This window comes from Belonocnema kinseyi, chromosome 5 (genome assembly GCF_010883055.1).
Source record: "Belonocnema kinseyi isolate 2016_QV_RU_SX_M_011 chromosome 5, B_treatae_v1, whole genome shotgun sequence".
In the NCBI taxonomy this organism is placed as follows: Eukaryota; Metazoa; Arthropoda; class Insecta; order Hymenoptera; family Cynipidae; genus Belonocnema; species Belonocnema kinseyi.
In genome coordinates this window covers 74,003,512-74,023,927 of record NC_046661.1, presented here as the reverse complement: position 1 = coordinate 74,023,927, position 20,416 = coordinate 74,003,512, and the positions used below count along the sequence as shown (strand labels likewise).

Below are 20,416 nucleotides of genomic sequence, written 5' to 3'. Positions count from 1 at the left end.
ATTACTATGTAAAAAACGAGTTCTCTACCAAATAATTGACTTTCTTTCTAAATTATTTAACTTTTAAGAACAAATGACGAATTTTCTAAAAAAAAAAAAAAAACAGTTGAATTATGAAATCAAAAATATGAAATTTTGATATAAAGGTTCATTTTATACCACAAAAGACGAATTTGCAACAAAATACAAGAACTCTCAACCAAAAAGTTGAATTTTCAACAACAAAAAAAAAACAATTTTTAACTTAATAGCTCAATTTTTGAAAAAAGTTGCACTTTTACATAAAAAGAACCATTTTCGAACAAAAATACAATAATTAAAGTTTCAGTTATGATAGTAATTTTTCAACGGAAAAAAGAAGAATTTTCAACAAAACAGTTAAATTTCCAACCTAAGTGATGAAATTTGAACTAAAACTTTGAATTGTCAATAAAAAATGCATTCTTAAGAAGGCAATTTAACTTTAAAACCTAATTGTTAAATTAAAAAAAAATAAATTAATTAAAAAAAAGACTAATTTATAAACAAAAACATTAATTTACTATAAAAAAAAATTGTAATGAAATAGAAGAATTCTCAACCAAAATGTTTGATTTTTAAACAAAAAAGATTAATTTTTGAACAAAAAGATTAATAAACTACCAAAAAAGTTAAATTTTTGATAAAATTTAAGAATTCGCAACTGAAATGTTGAATTTTGAGCTAAAAACATACATTTTTATACAACAAAATTAATTTACCACCATAAAAGGACGAATTTTAAACAAAATTCAAGACTTCTGATCCATAAAATTAAATTTTCCACTAAAAAAGATGAATTTTAAAACAAAGAAATTAATTTATTATAATAAAAAAAGAAAAAGTATTTTCAATGAAATTCCAGAATTCCCAACCAAAAATTTAATTTTTCAAATAAAAAAAAGATGAATTTTTAAACGATAAGATTAATTTATTAGATAAAAGATGAATTTTTAAACAAAAAGATTAATTTACTTCCAAAAATACGACGTTTTAAAACAAAATTAAAGAGTTCTAAACCAAAAAGTTGAAAAGTTTCTATTAAAAGAGATGCATTTTTGAACAAAAACATTCATTTACTACTGAAAAAGAGCAATTTTTAATAAAAATTTGAGACTTGGCAACCAAAATGCTGAATTTTCAACTAAAAACATAAATTTTTAAAACAAAAAGATTAATTTACTACTACAAAAAAAATACTTCTTAAATGAAATTCAAGAATTCTCAACCATAATGTTGAATTTTTAACTTAAAACATAAAATTTTAAGTAAAGAGATTAATTTACTACTAAAAAAAGAGGAATTTTTCTTTGAAATTCAAGAGTTCCTGTCCAAAAAGTTAAATTTTTTAACAAAAAGATTAATTTAATACAAAAAAAAAAAAGAAAGAATTTTCATTGAAATTCAAGAATTACTAAAAAAGATTAATTTATAAAAACAAAAAGATCATATTACTATCTTTTCCTTTTACTAACTTTAATTTTCAACTGAAAAGGAAGAATTTTTAAACTAAAAAGAAGCGACGCTTTAATTAAAAAAGATGAATTTTTAAACAAAAAGATTAATTTACTATACCAAAAAAGAGGAATTTTTAATACAATTCAAGAATTTGCGACTAAGATCTTGAATTTTCAACTAAAAACATAAAATTTTAATGAAAACGATTAATTTACTATCAAAAAAGAGAAATTTTTAATAAAAAACCAACTAAAAAAGTTGAATTTTTAAACAAAAAGATCAATTTACTACCAAAAATACGAATTTGAACAAAATTAAAGAATTTTAAATCTTAATTTTAAATTCTGATGAATAAAGTGGAATTTTCAACTACAAAAGATAAATTTTTAAACAAAAAGATTAATTTACTACCCAAAGATTAATTTTCTACCAAAAAGATGCATTTTTAAACAAAAAAGATTAATTTTCAAACAAAAAAATTAATTCACTACAACAAAAAATTTCAATGAAATTCAAGAATTCTCAACCAAAATGCTGAACTTTGAACTAAAAACATAAAATTTTTTAAATAAAGATTAATTTATTACCAGAAAAGTCTTAAAATAAAATTCGAGAGTTCTGAACCAAAAAGTTGAATTTTTGAACAAAAAGATTAATTTACTACCAAAAAAGAAAAACTTTTAATAAAATGTAAGAAATCACGACGGAAATGTTGAATTTTCAACTAAAAACATAAAATTTTAAGAAAAAAGATTAATATTCTACCAAAAACGAATGCACATTAACTTGGTTGGGGGGGGGGGGGGGGGGGGGGGGGGGGGGGGGGGGTATTGTTTTGTGACTTATGGATAGCACGCAACTAAAAAAATTTTCCTTTTGACAAGAAAGTAGCTTGCCCAAATTTCTCTATGGATCCACAAAGGCCTGTTTATTCTCCGTCAATGAGAAATATTAATAGGCGCATGCGCTGTAGTCCACCGGGCCTCTTTGGGACGAAGAACAGTAAGCCCCCGTGGGCCGTGGTCGTGGGAGAATGCGCAATCCGATTCGTCAGAATCTATCTTTCAATGGCGACTCCACCATCACCGCTGAGACCCTCAATGAGAAATTTCCTACAAGGTAATAGAAACAGAATGAATTATATTTGTCCACGATTTTATTAATAAAAGTCTTTGATAATATAAGTCATCATCATGGGTAGAAAACACTATTACATATCGTTAAAACAAAAACACATACAAGCGATTTTTGTTATCAGTAGTATGCGTTAAAAATTATATTTATATATGTATATCTCCGGTAAATCTTTCAGTCAAAATTCAGCCGTATAACTTGCTTAATTTATATATCTATTCAACACTCTTCTCATCTTTTATACACAACAACTCGTTTCGATTGGAACGAAAGGAAGCATCTTCTCGCAGATATCAACGTGGCGAGCAAAAAGATTAATCTTTAAAAAACAAAAAAACAAAAATGAAAAAAGTCTTGCACCATTACCATTCGGGGCAAAAGCACAGGAGGCCGTTTAAATTTAAAATTTCATAATTTACAAAAACACATATCTTGACCTGAATTCGCCGGTCTTGAAAAACTGTTCAACTTTGATAGTTTTTCTTGCTTTCTTTTTTAAATACCTTTCACACTCTCACTCTATTTCTTTGACTTTTGCTTTAATTTACATCCGCGGAATCCTGTCGCCACTTTTGGACGGCCTCTCTCCTCGCGTCCGGCACCAATTGCGATTGAATTCCGCCTAAGACATTGCTGGTGGCTTCTGTCGCGAGGATTATAGGTTTCACGACTGTTGGGGGAATTTGTCTTAAAACTCCTCCAACGGCGCCAGACACTCCCTTGTGCTCGTGTTCCTCACTTGCGACCCGCACCAATTGGTTCGCGGTCTCTCCCAGACCCTGAACAAGAACATATTTTAATTGTTAATACTTTGAGCGGCGGGTCAGCAGTTCAATTTGAGGAAAAAAATAGGGAAATTTTCTATAAAAAATATTTGAAATCTTTATAATATCTTTCATATCTTTTGGGAATAAAACCAAGAATCTAAATTTGGACAACGACCATAAAACCCTCCTATTGTAATTGGAAAAAAGATAAAGAAAAACACTCTTCTTCCTGAAAAAGAAAAGAAAATAATTTTCCTCCTTGGACAAAAATAAAAAGAGGAAAGAAAAAATCTGATATTTATAAAATAATTGAAATATTTCTAATCTACATCGGAAACCATTGTAAAATCTTTGGGATATTACTGAAATCTTTGCGAAATCTCTCTGATATCTTTGCGAAATATCTCTGATATCTTTGAGAATCTTTGCGAAATATTTTGTAATATTTCTGCAATTATTAAAATCATTGAAGTGTTTACGAAATCTTTTTAATATCCATCCGAAATCTTTGCAAAATATTTTTAATCTTTGAAATATCTTTGAAATCTTTGGGAAATCATTGAAATCTTTGCGAAATATCTCTGATATCTTTGAAAATCTTTGCAAAATATTCGAAATATTTTGTAATATTTCTGCAATTATTAAAATCATTGAAGTCTTTACGAAATCTTTTTAATATCTATCCGAAATATTTTCAAAATATTTTTAATCTTCGAAATATCTTTGAAATCTTTGGGAAATCATTGAAATCTTTGCGAAATCTCTCTGATATCTTTGAAAATCTTTGCAAAATATTCGAAATATTTTGTAATATTTCTGCAATTATTAAAATCATTGAAGTCTTCACGAAATCTTTTTAATAACTATCCGAAATATTTGCAAAATATTTTTAATCTTTGAAATATCTTTGAAATCTTTGGGAAATCATTGAAATCTTTGTAAAATCTCTCTGATATCTTTAGAAATCTTTGCGAAATATTTTTGAAATATTTGATAAGATTTGAGAAATCATTGAAATCTTCGGGAATTCATGGAAATCTTTTTGTGCACTCTTTGAAATTAATCTGAAGTTTTTTATGAAATATTTTCAATCTATCAGAAATCATTGTGAAGTCTTTAAGATATCATTGAAATATTTGTGAAATCTCTCTAATATCCTTAGAAATCTTTGCAAAATATTTGAAATATTTGGTAATATTTGTGAAATTATTGAAATCACTCAAGTCTTCGTAAAATCTTTTTAATCTATCAGAAATCTTTGCGAAATATTTAAAATCTTTCAAATCTTTGGGAAATAATTAAGATCTTTCTGAAATCTTTGGAAACATTTGGTCATGTTCGTTAAATTAGTGGAATCTTTAGGAAATCTTTTTAATCTATCCGAAATATTTGCAAAATATTTTAAATCTTTGAAATCATTGAAATCTTTGTAAAGTATCTCTGATGTCTTTAGAAATCTTTGCGAAATATTAAAAATATTTTTGAAATATCTGATAATATTTGTAAAATCAAATAATTTTGATGAAATCGTCGGAAAATCATCGAAATCTTTGTGCACTCTTTGAAATCAATCTGAAGATTTGATGAAATATTTTTAATTTATCGGAAATCATTATGAAATCTTTCGGATATAATCTTTGCTAAATCACTCTGATATCCGTGGAAATCTTAGCGAAACATTTGGTAATATTTGTGAAATTATTGAAATCTTTCAAATCTTTTTGAATTATTTTCAATCTATCAAAAATCTTTGCGAAATATTTTTAATTTTTTGGAAATTATATAAGTCTTTTTAAACTATTTCTGAAATCTTTCGAAATCTTTGAAAACTATTTGAAATATTTGGTAATATTGATGAAATAAGTAGAATGTTTGCTAAACCATTGAAGTCTTTGTGAAATCTTTTTAATCTATTCGAAATATTTTTAATCTTTGTAATATCTTTGTAATATCTTTGAAATCTTTTGGGAAATTATTGAAGGCGATATTTTTTAAATATCTGATAATGATGTGCAGAACTCCTGAAAATAAAACCAAGAATCCAAAGACCAAATTTGGACAACCACCATAAAATATTCCTATTGAAATTTGAAAAAAGATAAACAAAAACACTTTTTTTCCTAAAAAAGAAAAGAAAATAATTTTCATCCATGGACAAAAATGAAAAAAGAGGAACCAAAAATCTCATATTTGTAAAATCATTGAAATCTTTGTGCACTCTTTGAAATTCATCTGAAGTTTTTATGAAATATTTTTAATCTACATCGGAAATCATCGTAAAATGTTTGTGACATTACTGGAATCTTTGCGAAATCTCTCTGATATCTCTGAAAATCTTTGCAAAATATTCGAAATATTTTGTAATATTTCTGCAATTACTGAAATCATTTAAGTCCTTACGAAATCTTTTTAATCCATCCGCAATATTTTCAAAATATTTTCAATATTTGTAATATCTTTGAAATCTTTTCGGAAATTATTGACTTTAAAATATTTCAAATCTTTTGACCATTTTATAAATTAATCTTCAGGGTCAATTAAAAAAAATTTTTAATATAAAAAATCCATTGAATTAAGTAGAATAAATTTAGAAATATTCAAGTTAATAAAAAAAATCAAGATAATTCCACAGAATTTTAAAATAAATTAATAAGAATAAGGGTGAATGCAAAATCTCTTTAAATCGTTAAAACTTTACAAAATATCTCACTTCTCGTGAATAAATTATTTAAAATACATGAAAATGTTATAAAATCCTTTGAAAGTCTATGATATTTTCCAAAATCCTGGAATATGTATTAAAATACATTGAGGTTTTTAAAATCCCTTGACATAGTTGAAATCCTCGGAAATCTTATAAAATAACGTGAAATATTTCAAAATAACAAATGTATACGATTTTGCAATTTGGGTCGCCATATGGGACCCAAAACAGATTTTTCACCCTACTAGTTGAATTTTCAACAAAAAAAATAATGTTTAACCTAATAGTTAAATTTCCAAGCCAAAAAGAAAATTGTTTAGAAGACAATCGAAGTCTTAAAACTAAGTGACCGAATTTTCAAACAAAAAGATTAATCCTAAAAAAAAAACGAAAAATGCTTAACAAAATAGTTAGATTTTCAACGAAAGAAGTGGTTATTTATATAAAAAAGAATTTTTTATAAAGTAGGTAAATTTTCAAACAAATAGATGAATTTTTAAACAATATAATGAATTAAAAAAAAGAAGTGTTCAAAAAAGTAGTTCAATATTCAGCTAAATAGTTGCAATTTTAACAAAAAAAAATCATTTTCTACTAAGCCAGTTGTATTATCGACAAAAAAATATAACTTTTTAACGAGATAGTTGCATCTTCAACAAAAAAGTTAATTTTTTTAAGCAAATAATAGAATTAGAAAATTTTTTTCATCAAAATAGTTACGCTTTCAACCATAGAGGCGAATCTTAAAAAATTAATTTTTTATCAAGTATGTCTAATTTTAACCAAGTAGTCAAATTTTCAATAACGACAAGAAATGAACTTTTAATTTTATAGTTAAATTCTTAACACAATAGATTCTTCTGTTTTGTTGAAAATTCATCTATTTCATAGAAAAATTTACTTTTTGTCAAAAATAAATCTATTTTAGTAGAAATTGCAACTTTTTTAAATAGAAATCCAACTGTTTTGTTAAAAGTTCATAAAATTTGGTTAAAAAGTTATTCTTCTTCGCTGAAAATTCAACTTTTTTGTTGAAAATTTCTCTTTTTGGGTTGAAAATTCAAGTACTCGTATCTTGGTAGAAAACTTACTTATTATTTAAAACTCATAATTTGTTGTTCAAAAGACAAATATGAAATCTTTTTTGGGTGATAATTTAACTATTTTTCAATAAATTTGTCTTTCATTAAAAAAATTAATCTATTTTAGTAGAAGTTACAACTTTTGTGGGAAAAATGGCACTGTTCAGTTGAAAATTCCATAACTTAGGTAAAAAGTCATCGCTTTTGATTGAAAATTATACTGTTTTGTTCAAAATTCAACTAATTAAAAAAAAATTTCTTTTCAATTACAAGATTCATCTATCTTACAAGAAATCGCATCTTTATTGTAGAAAAATGGAAACTTTTTGTTGGTGTGTCTTGTTTCAAATTCATATTTTGATTAATAACAAAGTCAAACTGAAATCTTTTTTTCAATCAAAATTTGTCTTTTTAATTGAAAACATTCTTGCTTGAAGATTAAACTATTTTAATTCACAATTTTGGTTGAACCACTTTTTAAGAGATCATTTTTAATTTTTTATGTCGTAAATTCATATTTTTCGTATTTTTTGGAAAATTGATCTTTTTTTAATTAAAAAATGTAACTGCATTGGTAAGACTTATTTTTTAAAAGCTGGATTTTCTTATCTTTTTTTTTATTTCTTTGGTTGAAAATTTAACTGTTTTGTTGAAAGTTAATTGTTTATTCCGAAAATTTATATTTTTGTATAGGAAATTTCATTCTTGTGCAGAAAATTCATTGTTTTTGCCTGAAGATTCAAAAATTTAGGTGAAAATTTTATTCATGACTGAAAATGACAAAACGATTTTAAATCAGTTCAAAATTTAAGAATTTTCATCCGTTAACGTTAAAAATTAAACGGTGTCAATTTAACTCTCAGACATTTAAAAAAATATGAACGTCTGACTTTAACTTTATAAACTATTTTCAACATCAAAATAACAATTTTCAATATTCAATTTTCAACACATTTAATTTTGAAATTTTTTAATTGAGGAAAAGATTAATTATCGAATATTGAGCAATATTTGAATGTTCATTTAAGACAAGTATATTGAAACTAAATATTTAAAAGTAAACAATTTTAAATCAAATTTTTTGACATAGAAAGCCCGGAATCGTGAAAATTTCGAAGAGCTTTTAATCTTTGAACGTTACAATTTTAATTGTTGCACTTGAAAAAAGTTTAATTTGTAAGTGAAATTGTTGAATTTTGATGTAAAATTTTCAAATGAACATTTGTAAAAAAAAAATTAAGTAATTTTTAAGGGATATTTAGGAGTTTTGAAAAGATTCAAAATTAAAATGCAAATTTTAAAAAGTTTCCTTAAAATCTTCCAAAATCTGCTTTGAAAATTTAACAAATTTTTTAAGTATTCTCTTGAAATAATTTTTCAAAATTAATAATTATTTTGAATTTTTCTAGGAATTAAAAAAAAGGTTTTTATTCTTTTGAAGCCTTTCACAATTTTGGAAAAGATTCTAATTTTTTTGTTTAAAATCTGCGAAAATCTACATTTTGTTTTAAATTGCTATCATTTCAAGTTTTAAATTGAGTTTGAATATTTTCCAAGTTTCTATATATCTCTTAAAGTTACACAAATTTCATCTACAAATAATAAATGTTCAATTTTTATTAACACATCCACATTTTAAAAAAATTGTCTAAAATTTAAAGGGTTTCCTACAAATTGCAGAAAAATGAAATTAATTTTGACAGATATTTAGAAGTTCTGAAAATTTTTTTAATTTTCACAAATTTAAAACAACTTTAAGATTTCTCAAAATTTTCAAGCTTTTTAAGGATGTTTAAACTAATTTAAAATTAAAAGAATTGAATTTTTAATTTAAGAACTGTTCAATTAAAAAGTAAATTTTTCAATTTTCAATATTGCTAGCTTAAAATTTCTTAGAAATATATAATTTTGCAAATTTTAAAGTTTAAACTATTTTTCTTTAATTTGTCTTTAATTAAAAAAATTAATCTATCTTAGTATAAGTTACATCTTTGCGCAAAAAATGGCCAATTTAAAAAAAATCATCCTTTCTTGTTGAAAATTCATCTTTTTGGGTTGAAAATTCACGTACATATCTTTGTGAAAAAAACCTTCTTGTTTGAAACACATATTTTGATCTTACAATGTCAAACTGAAGTATTTTTCGGATAAAAATTCAAATTTGTTGACAACTTGTCTTTTTAATTTAAAAATACATCTGTTTTGGTAGAAATTTTATATTTATTGGATAAAAATGCAACTGTTTTGTTGAAAATTCAAATCAACTCAAAATAATCTTATTTGCTTGAGAATTAAAATGTTTTGTTTGCAAATTTTGGTTGAAACACTTTTTAAGAGATCATTTAAAATTTTTTACGTTGTAGATTCATATTTTTAGCTGAAAATTCGTCACTTTGTTAAAAGAAGAACTATTTTGTTCAAAACTGATCTCTTTTAATTGAAAAAAAAATGAAAACTTTTACCTTTTTTTATCTCCTTCGTTGAAAATTTAAGTGCTAAGTTGAAAGTTAATTTTTTTATTCTGAAAATTCATATGTTTTGACTAGAAATTCAATTTTTGTGCCGCAAATTCGTGCGTTTTTGTTTGAAGATTCAACAATTTAGGTAAACCCTTTTTCTTTCATGACTGAAAAATCTTTATTTGTTGAAAATTCGTCTTTTAGGTTTTAAAATTAATTATTTAAATGAAATTACATCTTTTTGGGTTGAAATATCAATTATTACACTTCTTTGTTCAGAATTCATAATTTTGTATTAAAAATTCTACTATTTTGTGGAAAATTTTACCATTACAATCAAATGAATAAATAGATTTGAACATTTTTAATTTCTATCTGAAATATTTGTATACTATTTATAAAAGATTTCACTATGTTAAAAATAATAAAAGATAAAAATGCCGATATTTGAATATTAAAATGTTAATAGTCAGGTAAAATAAAAAATATTGCGCAATATATTCGACTGAGTACTCGCGCACTGCGGCCTGAGAAACTGCGCGGACCAGCAGTTCTGGGAATTACAAAATCTGACCGCCTTCTATGGGACCTGGAGTGTACATGTTAAACTTTATGCAGGGTGGCTGTTTTAATCGACGAAATAAATTCCCGGGTTTTCCCGACTCGCAAACATTTTTGACGGTCAATGCAATAAAAAAAATCGAACACTAAACCTAAAAAATTTTTCATTTGAGGTACTATAAACTGAGCTGCAAATGAAAGCACTTAAAGTGGAATTGTTGAAATTTCAACTTTTCAAAATTAAAGTTTTAAAGTTATTTAATTAAAAAATTTTGTATTTGAATACTCAATAATTTACACATATAAAATGGAAGGTACTAACATTTTTCAATGCAAAAAATATAAATCCGTGCTGTCATTTTCAAATCTCTAAATTAAAAAATCAATCAATGAACTTTAAAATGTCCAAAATTATATAATTCTAAGAAATTTAAAGCTAGCAACATTAAAAATTAAAAAATTTACGTTTTTTAATTGAACACTTCTTAAATTTAAAATTCAATCATTTTTATTTAAAATAGTATAAACATCTTTGAAAATTAAAAAAAAATGTATTTCAAAATCTTGAGAAATCTAGATGTTTTGACAAATTTGTTAAAATTCAAAATTATTTTTGAAAATTTTTCATAGCTTCTAAATATCTGTCAAAATTAATTGAATTTTGTCTACATTTTTTAGGAAATCCTTCAAATTTTAGAAAATTGTCTTGAAATTTGGATGTATAAATAACATTTAACCATTTATTATCTGTAGACGAAATTTGAGTAATGTTAGGAAATAGGCAGAAGTTTTGAAAATATTCAAACTCAATTTAAAACTTGAAATGATAGCTTAATTTAAAACAAAATGTATATTTTCCTAGATTTTCATAGATTTTAAACAAAAAATTAGAATCTTTTTAAGAATTGTGAAAGGCTTCAACAGTTTATTTTAAGAGAATAGTTAAAAAGATTTACAAAATTTCAAAAAGAGATTCTGGAAGATTTGAAGAGAACCTTTTACAATTTCCATTTTAATTTTGAATCTTTTCAAAACTCCTAAATATCCCTTTAAAATTACTCATATTTTTTGTACAAATGTTCATGTGTAAATTATAAATCAAAATTCAACAATTTCACTTATAAATTAAACATTTTACAAAAAAACATTTAATAATAATTAATTTCAATAATTAATCATTTTCTCAATTAAAATTTTTTTAAATTAAATGGGTTGAACATTGATTATTTTAGACTGAAACAACATTTTAGGTTGAATAAAATCCTTTAATTAGGAATATATTATTATGCAGTTATTTTGAAGGTGAAAATAGTTTAGAAAGTTTCAGTCAGACGTTTACATTTTTTTAAATGTCTGAGACTTAAATTGAAACGGTTTAATTTTTAACGTTAACATCTGAAAATTTCTTAAATTTTGAAATGACTTAAAATCGTTTTGTCATTTATAGTCATGAAAAAAGTGTACACCTAAATTGTTGAATGTTCAAGAAAAAAAAACACGAATTTTCTGCACAAAAATTGAATTTCCATTACAAAAATTTAAATTTTCGGAATAAACAATTAACTTTCAACGAAACAGTTAAATTTTCAACCAAAGAGATAAAAAAAAAGATATAAGAAAACCCAGCTTTCAAAAAATAAGTCTAAACAATGCAATTAATTTTTTTAATTAAAAAAGATCAGCTTTCCACAAAATAGTTAATCTTCGAACAATCGTTCAATCAAAATTGTTAATGAAAATAGTTTAATCCTTAAGCTAAGAAGAGTATTTTGAGTTGATTTGAATTTTCAACAAAACAGTTGTATTTTTATCCAATAAATATGAAATTTCTACTAAAACAGATGTATTTTGAAATTAAAAAGACAAATTTTCATTCAACAAAGACTTCAGTTTGACTTTGTAAGATCAAAATATGAATTTGAAACAAGAAGGTATTTTTTTTTACAAAGATACTTGAATTTTCAACATAAAAAAGACGAATTTTCAACAAAAACGGATGACTTTTTAACAAAAAAGTTGAATTTTCAATAAAAAACTATGACTTTTCACCTAAATTATTGAATTTTCAACTGAACAGTGGAATTTTTTCACAAAAGATGTGCCTTATACTAAAATAGATTAATTTTTTTGATTAAAGAAAATTTTAAGAAAAATAGTTAATTTTCAGCCAAAAAAGATTTCATTTATCTTTTCAACCTCAAAATATGAGTTTTAAATAATAAGTAAATTTTCTACCAGGATACGAGTACATGAATTTTCGACCCAAAAATACAAATTTTCAACAAAACAATTGAATTTTCAGCCAAGAAGAATGAATTTTAACAAAATTGTTGAACTTTTAACCAAAGAGTTGCAATTTTATTTAAAAAAAGATGCAATTTCTACTAATACAGATTATATTTTAACAAAAAGTAAATTTTTCTACGAAATAGTTGAATTTTCAACAAAACAGGTGAATCTATTGTGTTAAGAATTTAAAAATTAATTTTTGCTGTTGAAAATTTAACTACTTGGTTGAAAGTTGAAATACTTGATTACAAATTATTTTTTTAAAGATTCGTTGAAATACTATTTTATACTATAAAATATAAAGATGTTAAAATACTTTTTTAAACATTCCTTTTTTTGTTGAAGATTCATTATTTTGTTTAAAAAATCATCTATTTGTTTTAAAATTTACCTACTTCATCAAAAAATTTTTTTTTAAATTCACCTCTTTCGTTGAAAAATGAACTATTTTGTTGAAAATTTGTCTTTTTTGTTAGAAGAATAATCTTTTTTGGTTGAAAATTTATATTTCTTAGTTGAAATTTTCCTTTTTTTAGGACTTCGACTGTCTTCTAAACATTCGTCTTGTTCGCTTGAAAATTTACCTATTTGTTTGAAAATATAACTGTTAGGTTAAGAATCAATTTTGTTTTTGAAACTTCAACTATCAGGTTGAAAATTCTTTTTCGGATCCCATATGTCGACCCAAATTAAACGTATAATGTTTTAAAATATTTTCAAAGATTTCATGTTATTTTATAAGATTGCCGTTGATTTAAATTATTTTAAGCGATTTTAAAACTCGCAATGTATTTTAATTCATATTCCAGAATTTCGGAAAATATCATCATAGAATTTCAAACGATTTCATAACATTTTAATGGATTTTAAATAATTTATTCACGAGAAGTGAGATATTTTGTAAGGTTTTAACGATTTACAGAGATTAGGCATTCACTCTTAATTTTTATTAATTTATTTTAAAATTCTGTGGAATTCTCTTGATTTTTTTTGATTTTTTAAAGTTTTTTATTTAATTAGACCTGTAGATCAATTTATAAAATGATGAATGAAACTTTTCTCTCACCTCCTTAACTAGCATATAGGCATTCGTCATTCCTTCGCGAATATCCGAGGGCTGATTGTATCTCTTTCTGCGTCCCTTTTGTCCTCGGGATTTCCGCCTCACACTGGGACCAGGACTGACCATATCGTAGGCCGTTTCCGCTGTGCTCTGAATTGCCTGAACAAGTCTAGAAGTTAATTCGAGCGCAGCCATCGCCGTGGAAGTAGTGAAACTGTTGGCTCCTCGCTGCAAACCTCGCACTATCCTTCCGTCTTTTTGGTACTGCTCGATTGGCATCCAGAAAAGATCGCGAATTCCCTGGACTGCAATGAAGAACCGAAATTCTGGTTCAATATTTAATTTATCATCAATGATAATAATAATTATTATAATCAGGGTAGACACCATTTTTTAAATTTTCGTCTCCCGATTCCCCCGGTGAATATTCGTGAATTACCCCGGTTAAAAAAAATTAACTCTTTGCGAAACCCAGTTTTTTCGCATATAGAGTCGAGCCTCTCAGTAGGGCGCCCTCTCCTCAACTGCGCTCGAACGTTACCCCACCTTCTAGACTTCGCGTTGACCGAGGGAGATTTTGAGGCATTGCCTCTCAATAGGGCGCTCGCGATGAAAAGAAATCGCAGGTTTTTGGGGGTTATTCAACTGTTAGAGGTACACTAAACATTAGTCATTTCATGAAAAGATTTGGAATTTAACCGTTGATGTTTTGAAAAACCATAAATTACACTTTTTTCCTGTTTTTTCAAACTTATGTCATGGACAACAAATTTTTTTAAATCCAAGATCGCAGCAGAATCTTGTAGGAACTTTATTCCAGTTTTCAGAAAAGTCCTTTAATTTTCTGTGCGAAAATTGGTTGCTGAGAAATCGTCGATCAAACACAACAGGGTCCTTTTTTATTTAAATACATAAAATAAAAGTAAAACAACTAACTTTTTTAAACAATTATTTTCCCCGGAAAATGTAAAAAAAACTCGTATTTTTTAACGAAACGTAAAAGTTAGTCATTATTTGGAGTATTACATTTTTTTAAAAACACGATGAATTATTTAAATAATGAATTATATTTTATTTTCAAAATATATAAAAATTGAGCCAGAGATGTCCAATTCTTTTCTGAAGTTCGTTAAGTATGCTACTTTTAGCTAAATAATTACATAATTTTCATACATTTTCTTTAATGAATTACAAATATCTATTTGTTTAAAAAATTTTAACTTGCTCACGCAGCTTTGGTTCGAAAACTTAAAAAAAAATAATATAAAATGGAATACATACTATTATTTTTCTGACCGTATATAATGTATAGAAAAAATATATTACCCATTTCTCAATTGTTAAAACAAAATTTGTTTTTAAAAAGTATTCAAAAAATCGTATTTTATGAATTAAGCATAATATTAAATGATTTTGTGTACTAAATAAAATAAAAATATATAAAAATATATTTAATAAAATAAAAATAACTACATAAAAATTGTATTTGTTCAAACGATTAAAAAATGTTTAATATATTATTTATGTACAGTATATAGTCAGAAAACTATTTGTCTGTATCCAATTTTACATTATTTTTTTAAAGTTATCGAAAAAATGCTTCAGTTAATAAAAATGATTTGAACAAATAGAAATTTGTTAAAAATCAGAAGAAATGTACAAAAATGATGCAATTATTCAATAAAAGTAGCATAGGATATCAATTTGAGAAAAAAGGCGACATCTCTCACTCAATTTTTAGAAATTTTGAAAATAAGCCAGGATTGAATGTTTACATAATTACATCATGTTTGTAAACAAATTTACTAATCCAAACAATGAACAACTATTATATTTCATTCTGAAAATAAGAATATTTAAAACAAAATTTGGCAATAAATAATTTTTTAAATAAGTTACATTAATTTAAAAAATTAAAAATTGTTTACAAAGTTATAAAAGATATTCGAATTGTCAATTAGTAATTATTCTTATGAAAAACTAGAACAGAAATTGCTGAAAATTAACAATTATACGTAAAAATGTGTTTTTTTTTTTAAATCTTGGGTCATATTTGGGCATGTTTCGATCAAACTCCCAAGTATGAGCTCAATTTCTCGGAAATCCCAAATTTCCTTAGCACGCTTCCGAGAAAAATGTCGCCCTATTGAGAGGCTCGACTGGTATTATTAATTTAGAAAGTCAATAAATATCAGCAAACCTTTTTGCAAGAAACTGATTGACTTTAAATCATATAATAATATGTGAGTTTAAAAATCCATTATTAAAACAATTTTTTGATGTAAGGTTTTAAGTATTTTTGAAACAATTATTAATAAATAATAATTTTGAATTGCAAGCGTCTAAAATTTAACAAAAATGAAAGGACGATTTTGGACAGTTTAATTAGAAAAATGAGTTGCATTTTATAATTTCTAAGCCAAAGCGCTAAAAATTAAACAATTTGAATTTGAATTGGAAAATCACGAATCTAGTATGATTTTAGATTCAAATTTCGAAAATAGGACAATGTTAAAATGTAAAGAATTGAATATTTTAAGATTCAAATTTTGGAAATTGGGTCAGTTAAAATTTAGAGGAATTGAAATTGTATTTTTTATTGTTAAAAACGTTCAAAAATAAATAATGATAGATGAAAAACTTCTGAGTTTATGGAATTAAAAAAAAACATTCAAAATGAATAGTAATTTTAAATGGGAAACGTCAAAAATGTAAACAATTCTACTCCGGAACGTTAAAACTTAAACGAATGCGAGCTTCATTTAAAACTGAAAAAAATTCTTAGTCACCAAAACTTGTGATATTGAAACTTTTTTATACTCAAACTCTTTAAAATTTCAATTATTTTACGTAAATTTAAATGGCTTCAAAGCTAATAATTTTTAAATTGCTAATCATACATTCTAAAATTCAACCAATTCAATTTTAATTGTCAAATTAAAACCTATAAAGGGGAAAAAAAAAAATTTAGCGTTCATCATGAAAGTTCAGAACTCAAAAATTGTAACCATTTAAAATGACCGAAATTATCTACTTACTGATGTATCAATTTTAGGTATTATTATTATTATTCATTCTAGAAATTGTAGAATCAAATATTTTTCAATTTGAAATTATTTACTTGTTTAAATCTTCAAACAAAAATTAGACAATTTTAAAACCTTACATTGAAAACTAAAAATTAAGATAAAGAATACAAAACAATATTGCTATTATGTGATTTCATTTTTTGAAAAATTATTAAATTCAAAACTGATTATCAAGGCTTTCAATATGAAATTTTAAAATATTTAATAGCGAAATATGGTCCTAAAATTCTGAATATTTGAATTTGAAACTATAAAATTGTGAAATTTAAAATTCAAAACGACCAAAAATTAATTTAAGAAAAAATTTTAGTTACAAGGCCCCAAATATTAAATTATTTTGAAAAACACCCATTTAAAACTATAATTTTAAATTAAAATTATAAATACTTTAAAGTCGCTTCAGACTTACAGTTACTAGATACAGTCACTTTAAGTTACCTAAAAAGTGACGTTTTCACTTTCTTAATTTTATAATTTAAAAATAAAAATAAAAAGAATATCAATCATAAAAACTTAATTTAAAAAGTTAATCTAAATAAAAATTACAAATATATTTCGGTCAGTGAACTTCAGATCAGGAAATCTTTCAATTCTTTATTCAATCTTTGAAATCTATATGGAATCTTTGCAAAATCGTAGAAGTCTGTGAAATATTTTAAAGGATTTGTGAAGTTATTTAAATCTTTTTTTAAACTTACGGAAATCATTGAAATCTTTTAAATTTGTCCGAAATCTTTTAAATGTTTGTGAAATAATACAAATCTTTGTGAAATATTGTTATGAAATCTTCGGGATATCATTACAATTTCTTCAAATCATTGAAAATCTTTGCAAAATTAAAGAAATGTTTTGTAATATTTGTGAAATTATTGAAATCTTTGGGAATTCATTGAAGTTTTCGTGAAGCATTTTAATAAATCTATCCGAAATTTTTGAAATTTAAAAAAATTAATCATTTAAAATATTTGCAAAATATTAAAAATATTTGGCAATACTTGTGAAATTATTTAAATTTATTAGAAATGTTTGGAAATCTTTAGCAAATCATTGAAAGCTTTGTGGAATCTTTGACATTTATATGAAACCTATGCGTAACATTTGAAATTTTTATTCAATCTTTGAAATCTATCCGAAATATTTGCAATTTTATAAACTCTTTGGAAAATCTTTGAAAAATATTTAGAATATTTTGTAATATTTGTTGAATTATTTAAATCTTTGTAAAACCTTTGGGAAATCATTAAAACCTTTGAGCTCTCATTAAAATCGAATCGAAGACTATGTGAAATCTTTTTAATATATCCAAAAAATTTGAAAAATATTTGAAAAGTTTGTGAAATCTGTATGAAATCTTTGGGAAATGTAAAAAAATTTTTATTATTTTCAAAACTTTAGGAAATGATTTAAATCTTTTAAATCTATCCGAAATCTTTGAAATTTATTTGAAAACTTTGTGTAATTATTGTAATTTTCGTTCAATCTTTAAAGTATATCCGAAATCTTTGAAATTTTATCAAATCTTTGGAAAATATTTACAGACTATTTTGAATATTTAGTAATGTTTGTTAAATTATTTAAATCTCTGTGAAATCTATGCGAAATCATTGAAACATTTGCGCTCTCTTTGAAATTTAATTCAAGTCTTTGTGAAATCTTTTTAATCTATTCAAAATCTTTGGAAAATATTTGAAATATTTGTTAAATCTGTATGAAATTTTTGGGAAATCATTACAATTTTATCAAATCTTTGAAAAATATTTAGAATATTTGGTATTGTTTGTGAAATTATTTAAATCTTTTTTAAATCTTTGGGAAATCATTGAAATCTTTTAATTCTATCCGAAATCTTTGAAATCTATGGGAAATCATTGAACGCTTTATGAAGTATTTTAATAAATTTATCCGAAAATTTTTTAACCTTTGACAAATCATTGGAATAATTGTTCAATGTTTAAAATTTATCTGAAATCTGCCCAATTTTATCAAATCTTTGAAAAATCTATGCAAAATATTTAGAATATTTTGTATTGTTTGTTAAATTATTTAAATCTTTGTGTAATCTCTATGAAATCTTCAGGAAATCTTTGCAAAATATTTAGAATATTTGGTATTATTTGTGAAATTATTTAAATCTTTTTTTAATTTTTAGGAAATCTATTAAATCTATCCGAAATTTTTGAAATCTATGGGAAATCATTGAACGCTTTATGAAGTATCTTAATAAATGCATCCAACATTTTTCTAATTTTTGAATAATCATTAAAATCTTTGAAATCTATCTGAAAACATTACAAATATTTGAAATTTTTATTCAATCATTGAAATCGCTCTGAAATCTTTGTGAAATAATAGAAGTCTTTGTGAATTATTTTCAGTCTATCCGAAATCTTTGCAAAATATTGGAAATATTTGTTAAATATTTATGAAATCTTCGCGAAATCATTACAATTTTATTAAATCTTTGGGAATCTTTCCAAAATATTTAAAATATTTGTAAAAAAATTTTAATCTTTTTTAAATCTTTAGGAAATGATTGAAATCTTTTAAATCTATCCGAAATCTTTGAAATTTATTTGAAAACTTTGTGTAATTATTGTAAATTTCGTTCAATCTTTAAAATCTATCCGAAATCTTTGAAATTTTATCAAATCTTTGGAAAATTTTTACAGAATATATAGAATATTTGGTAATATTTGTTAAATTATTTAAATCTTTGTGAAATCTTTGAGAAATCATTGAAACCGTTACGCTCTCTTTTAAAACGAATTTCATTCTACGTGAAATCTTTTTAATCTATCCGAAATCTTTGAAATCTTTGTGAAATCTATATGAAATATTCCGGAAATCATTACCATTTTATCAAAGCTTTACAAAATAATTAGAATATTTGGTAATGTTAATGAAATTATTAATTTTTTTTAAATCTTTAAGAAATCTTTTTAATCCATTCGAAATCTTTGGAAAATCATTGAAGTCTTTGCGCAATCTTTGAAATTTATATGAAAAAATTGCAAAATATTAAAAAATTTTCTTCAATCTTTGAAATCTCTCTGAAATCTATGTGAAATAATAGAAGACTTTGTGAAATATTTTTATTCTATTCGAAATCTTCTCAAGATATTTGAAATCTTTATGAAATCTTCGGGAAATCATTACAATTTGATCAAATCTTTCGAAATCTTTGCAAAATATAAAAGTATTTGGTAATATTTGTGAAATTATTTAAATCTTTTTTTTTATTTTTATGAAATTTTTCAAATCTATCCTAAATCTTTACAATTTTAACAAATATTTGGAAAATCTATCCAAAATATTTATAATATTTGGTATTATTTGTTAAATTATTTAAATCTTTGTGAAATCGTTGAAACATTTGCGCTGTCTTTAAAATCTATTGGATTAAAGTTTTTGTCAAATCTTTTTAATCTATCCGAAATCTTAAAAAAATATTAGAAATCTCTATGAAATCTTCGGGAAATCATTACCATTTTAAAAAATCTTTAAAAAGTAATTAAAATATTTGGTAAAATTCATGAAATTATTAAAAAGTGTTAAATCTTTTAAATCTATACGAAATTTTTGAAATCTTTGAAATGTTTGTGCAATCTTTGAAATTTAACTGAATACTTTGCAAAATATTTGAAATTTTTGTTCAATCTTTGAAATCTAAGTCGAATCTCTATGAAATAATACGAGGGTAGTTCAGTAAGTCCTTAGAATGACCAACATATGGCACGCGAATCGCTCCAAATCATCTGTTTTCAGTCAGCACCACTCCCGACTAGATATATG

General features: G+C 24.2%; 1 protein-coding gene across 1 annotated transcript in view; it reads right to left on the bottom strand.

The window, feature by feature from the left end:
• Positions 1 to 2,617: 2,617 nt before the first annotated feature.
• LOC117172460 (autophagy-related protein 2 homolog A) overlaps positions 2,618 to 20,416 on the bottom strand; it is a 105,394-nt gene continuing 87,595 nt past the window's right edge. The window contains exons 15-16 of the mRNA XM_033360415.1: positions 13,539 to 13,840; positions 2,618 to 3,389 (exon numbers count right to left, since the gene is read on the bottom strand). Of these exons, the coding sequence (XP_033216306.1) occupies positions 3,150 to 3,389; positions 13,539 to 13,840 (542 nt within the window). The 3' untranslated portion in view covers positions 2,618 to 3,149. The remainder of the gene's footprint in view (positions 3,390 to 13,538; positions 13,841 to 20,416) is intronic.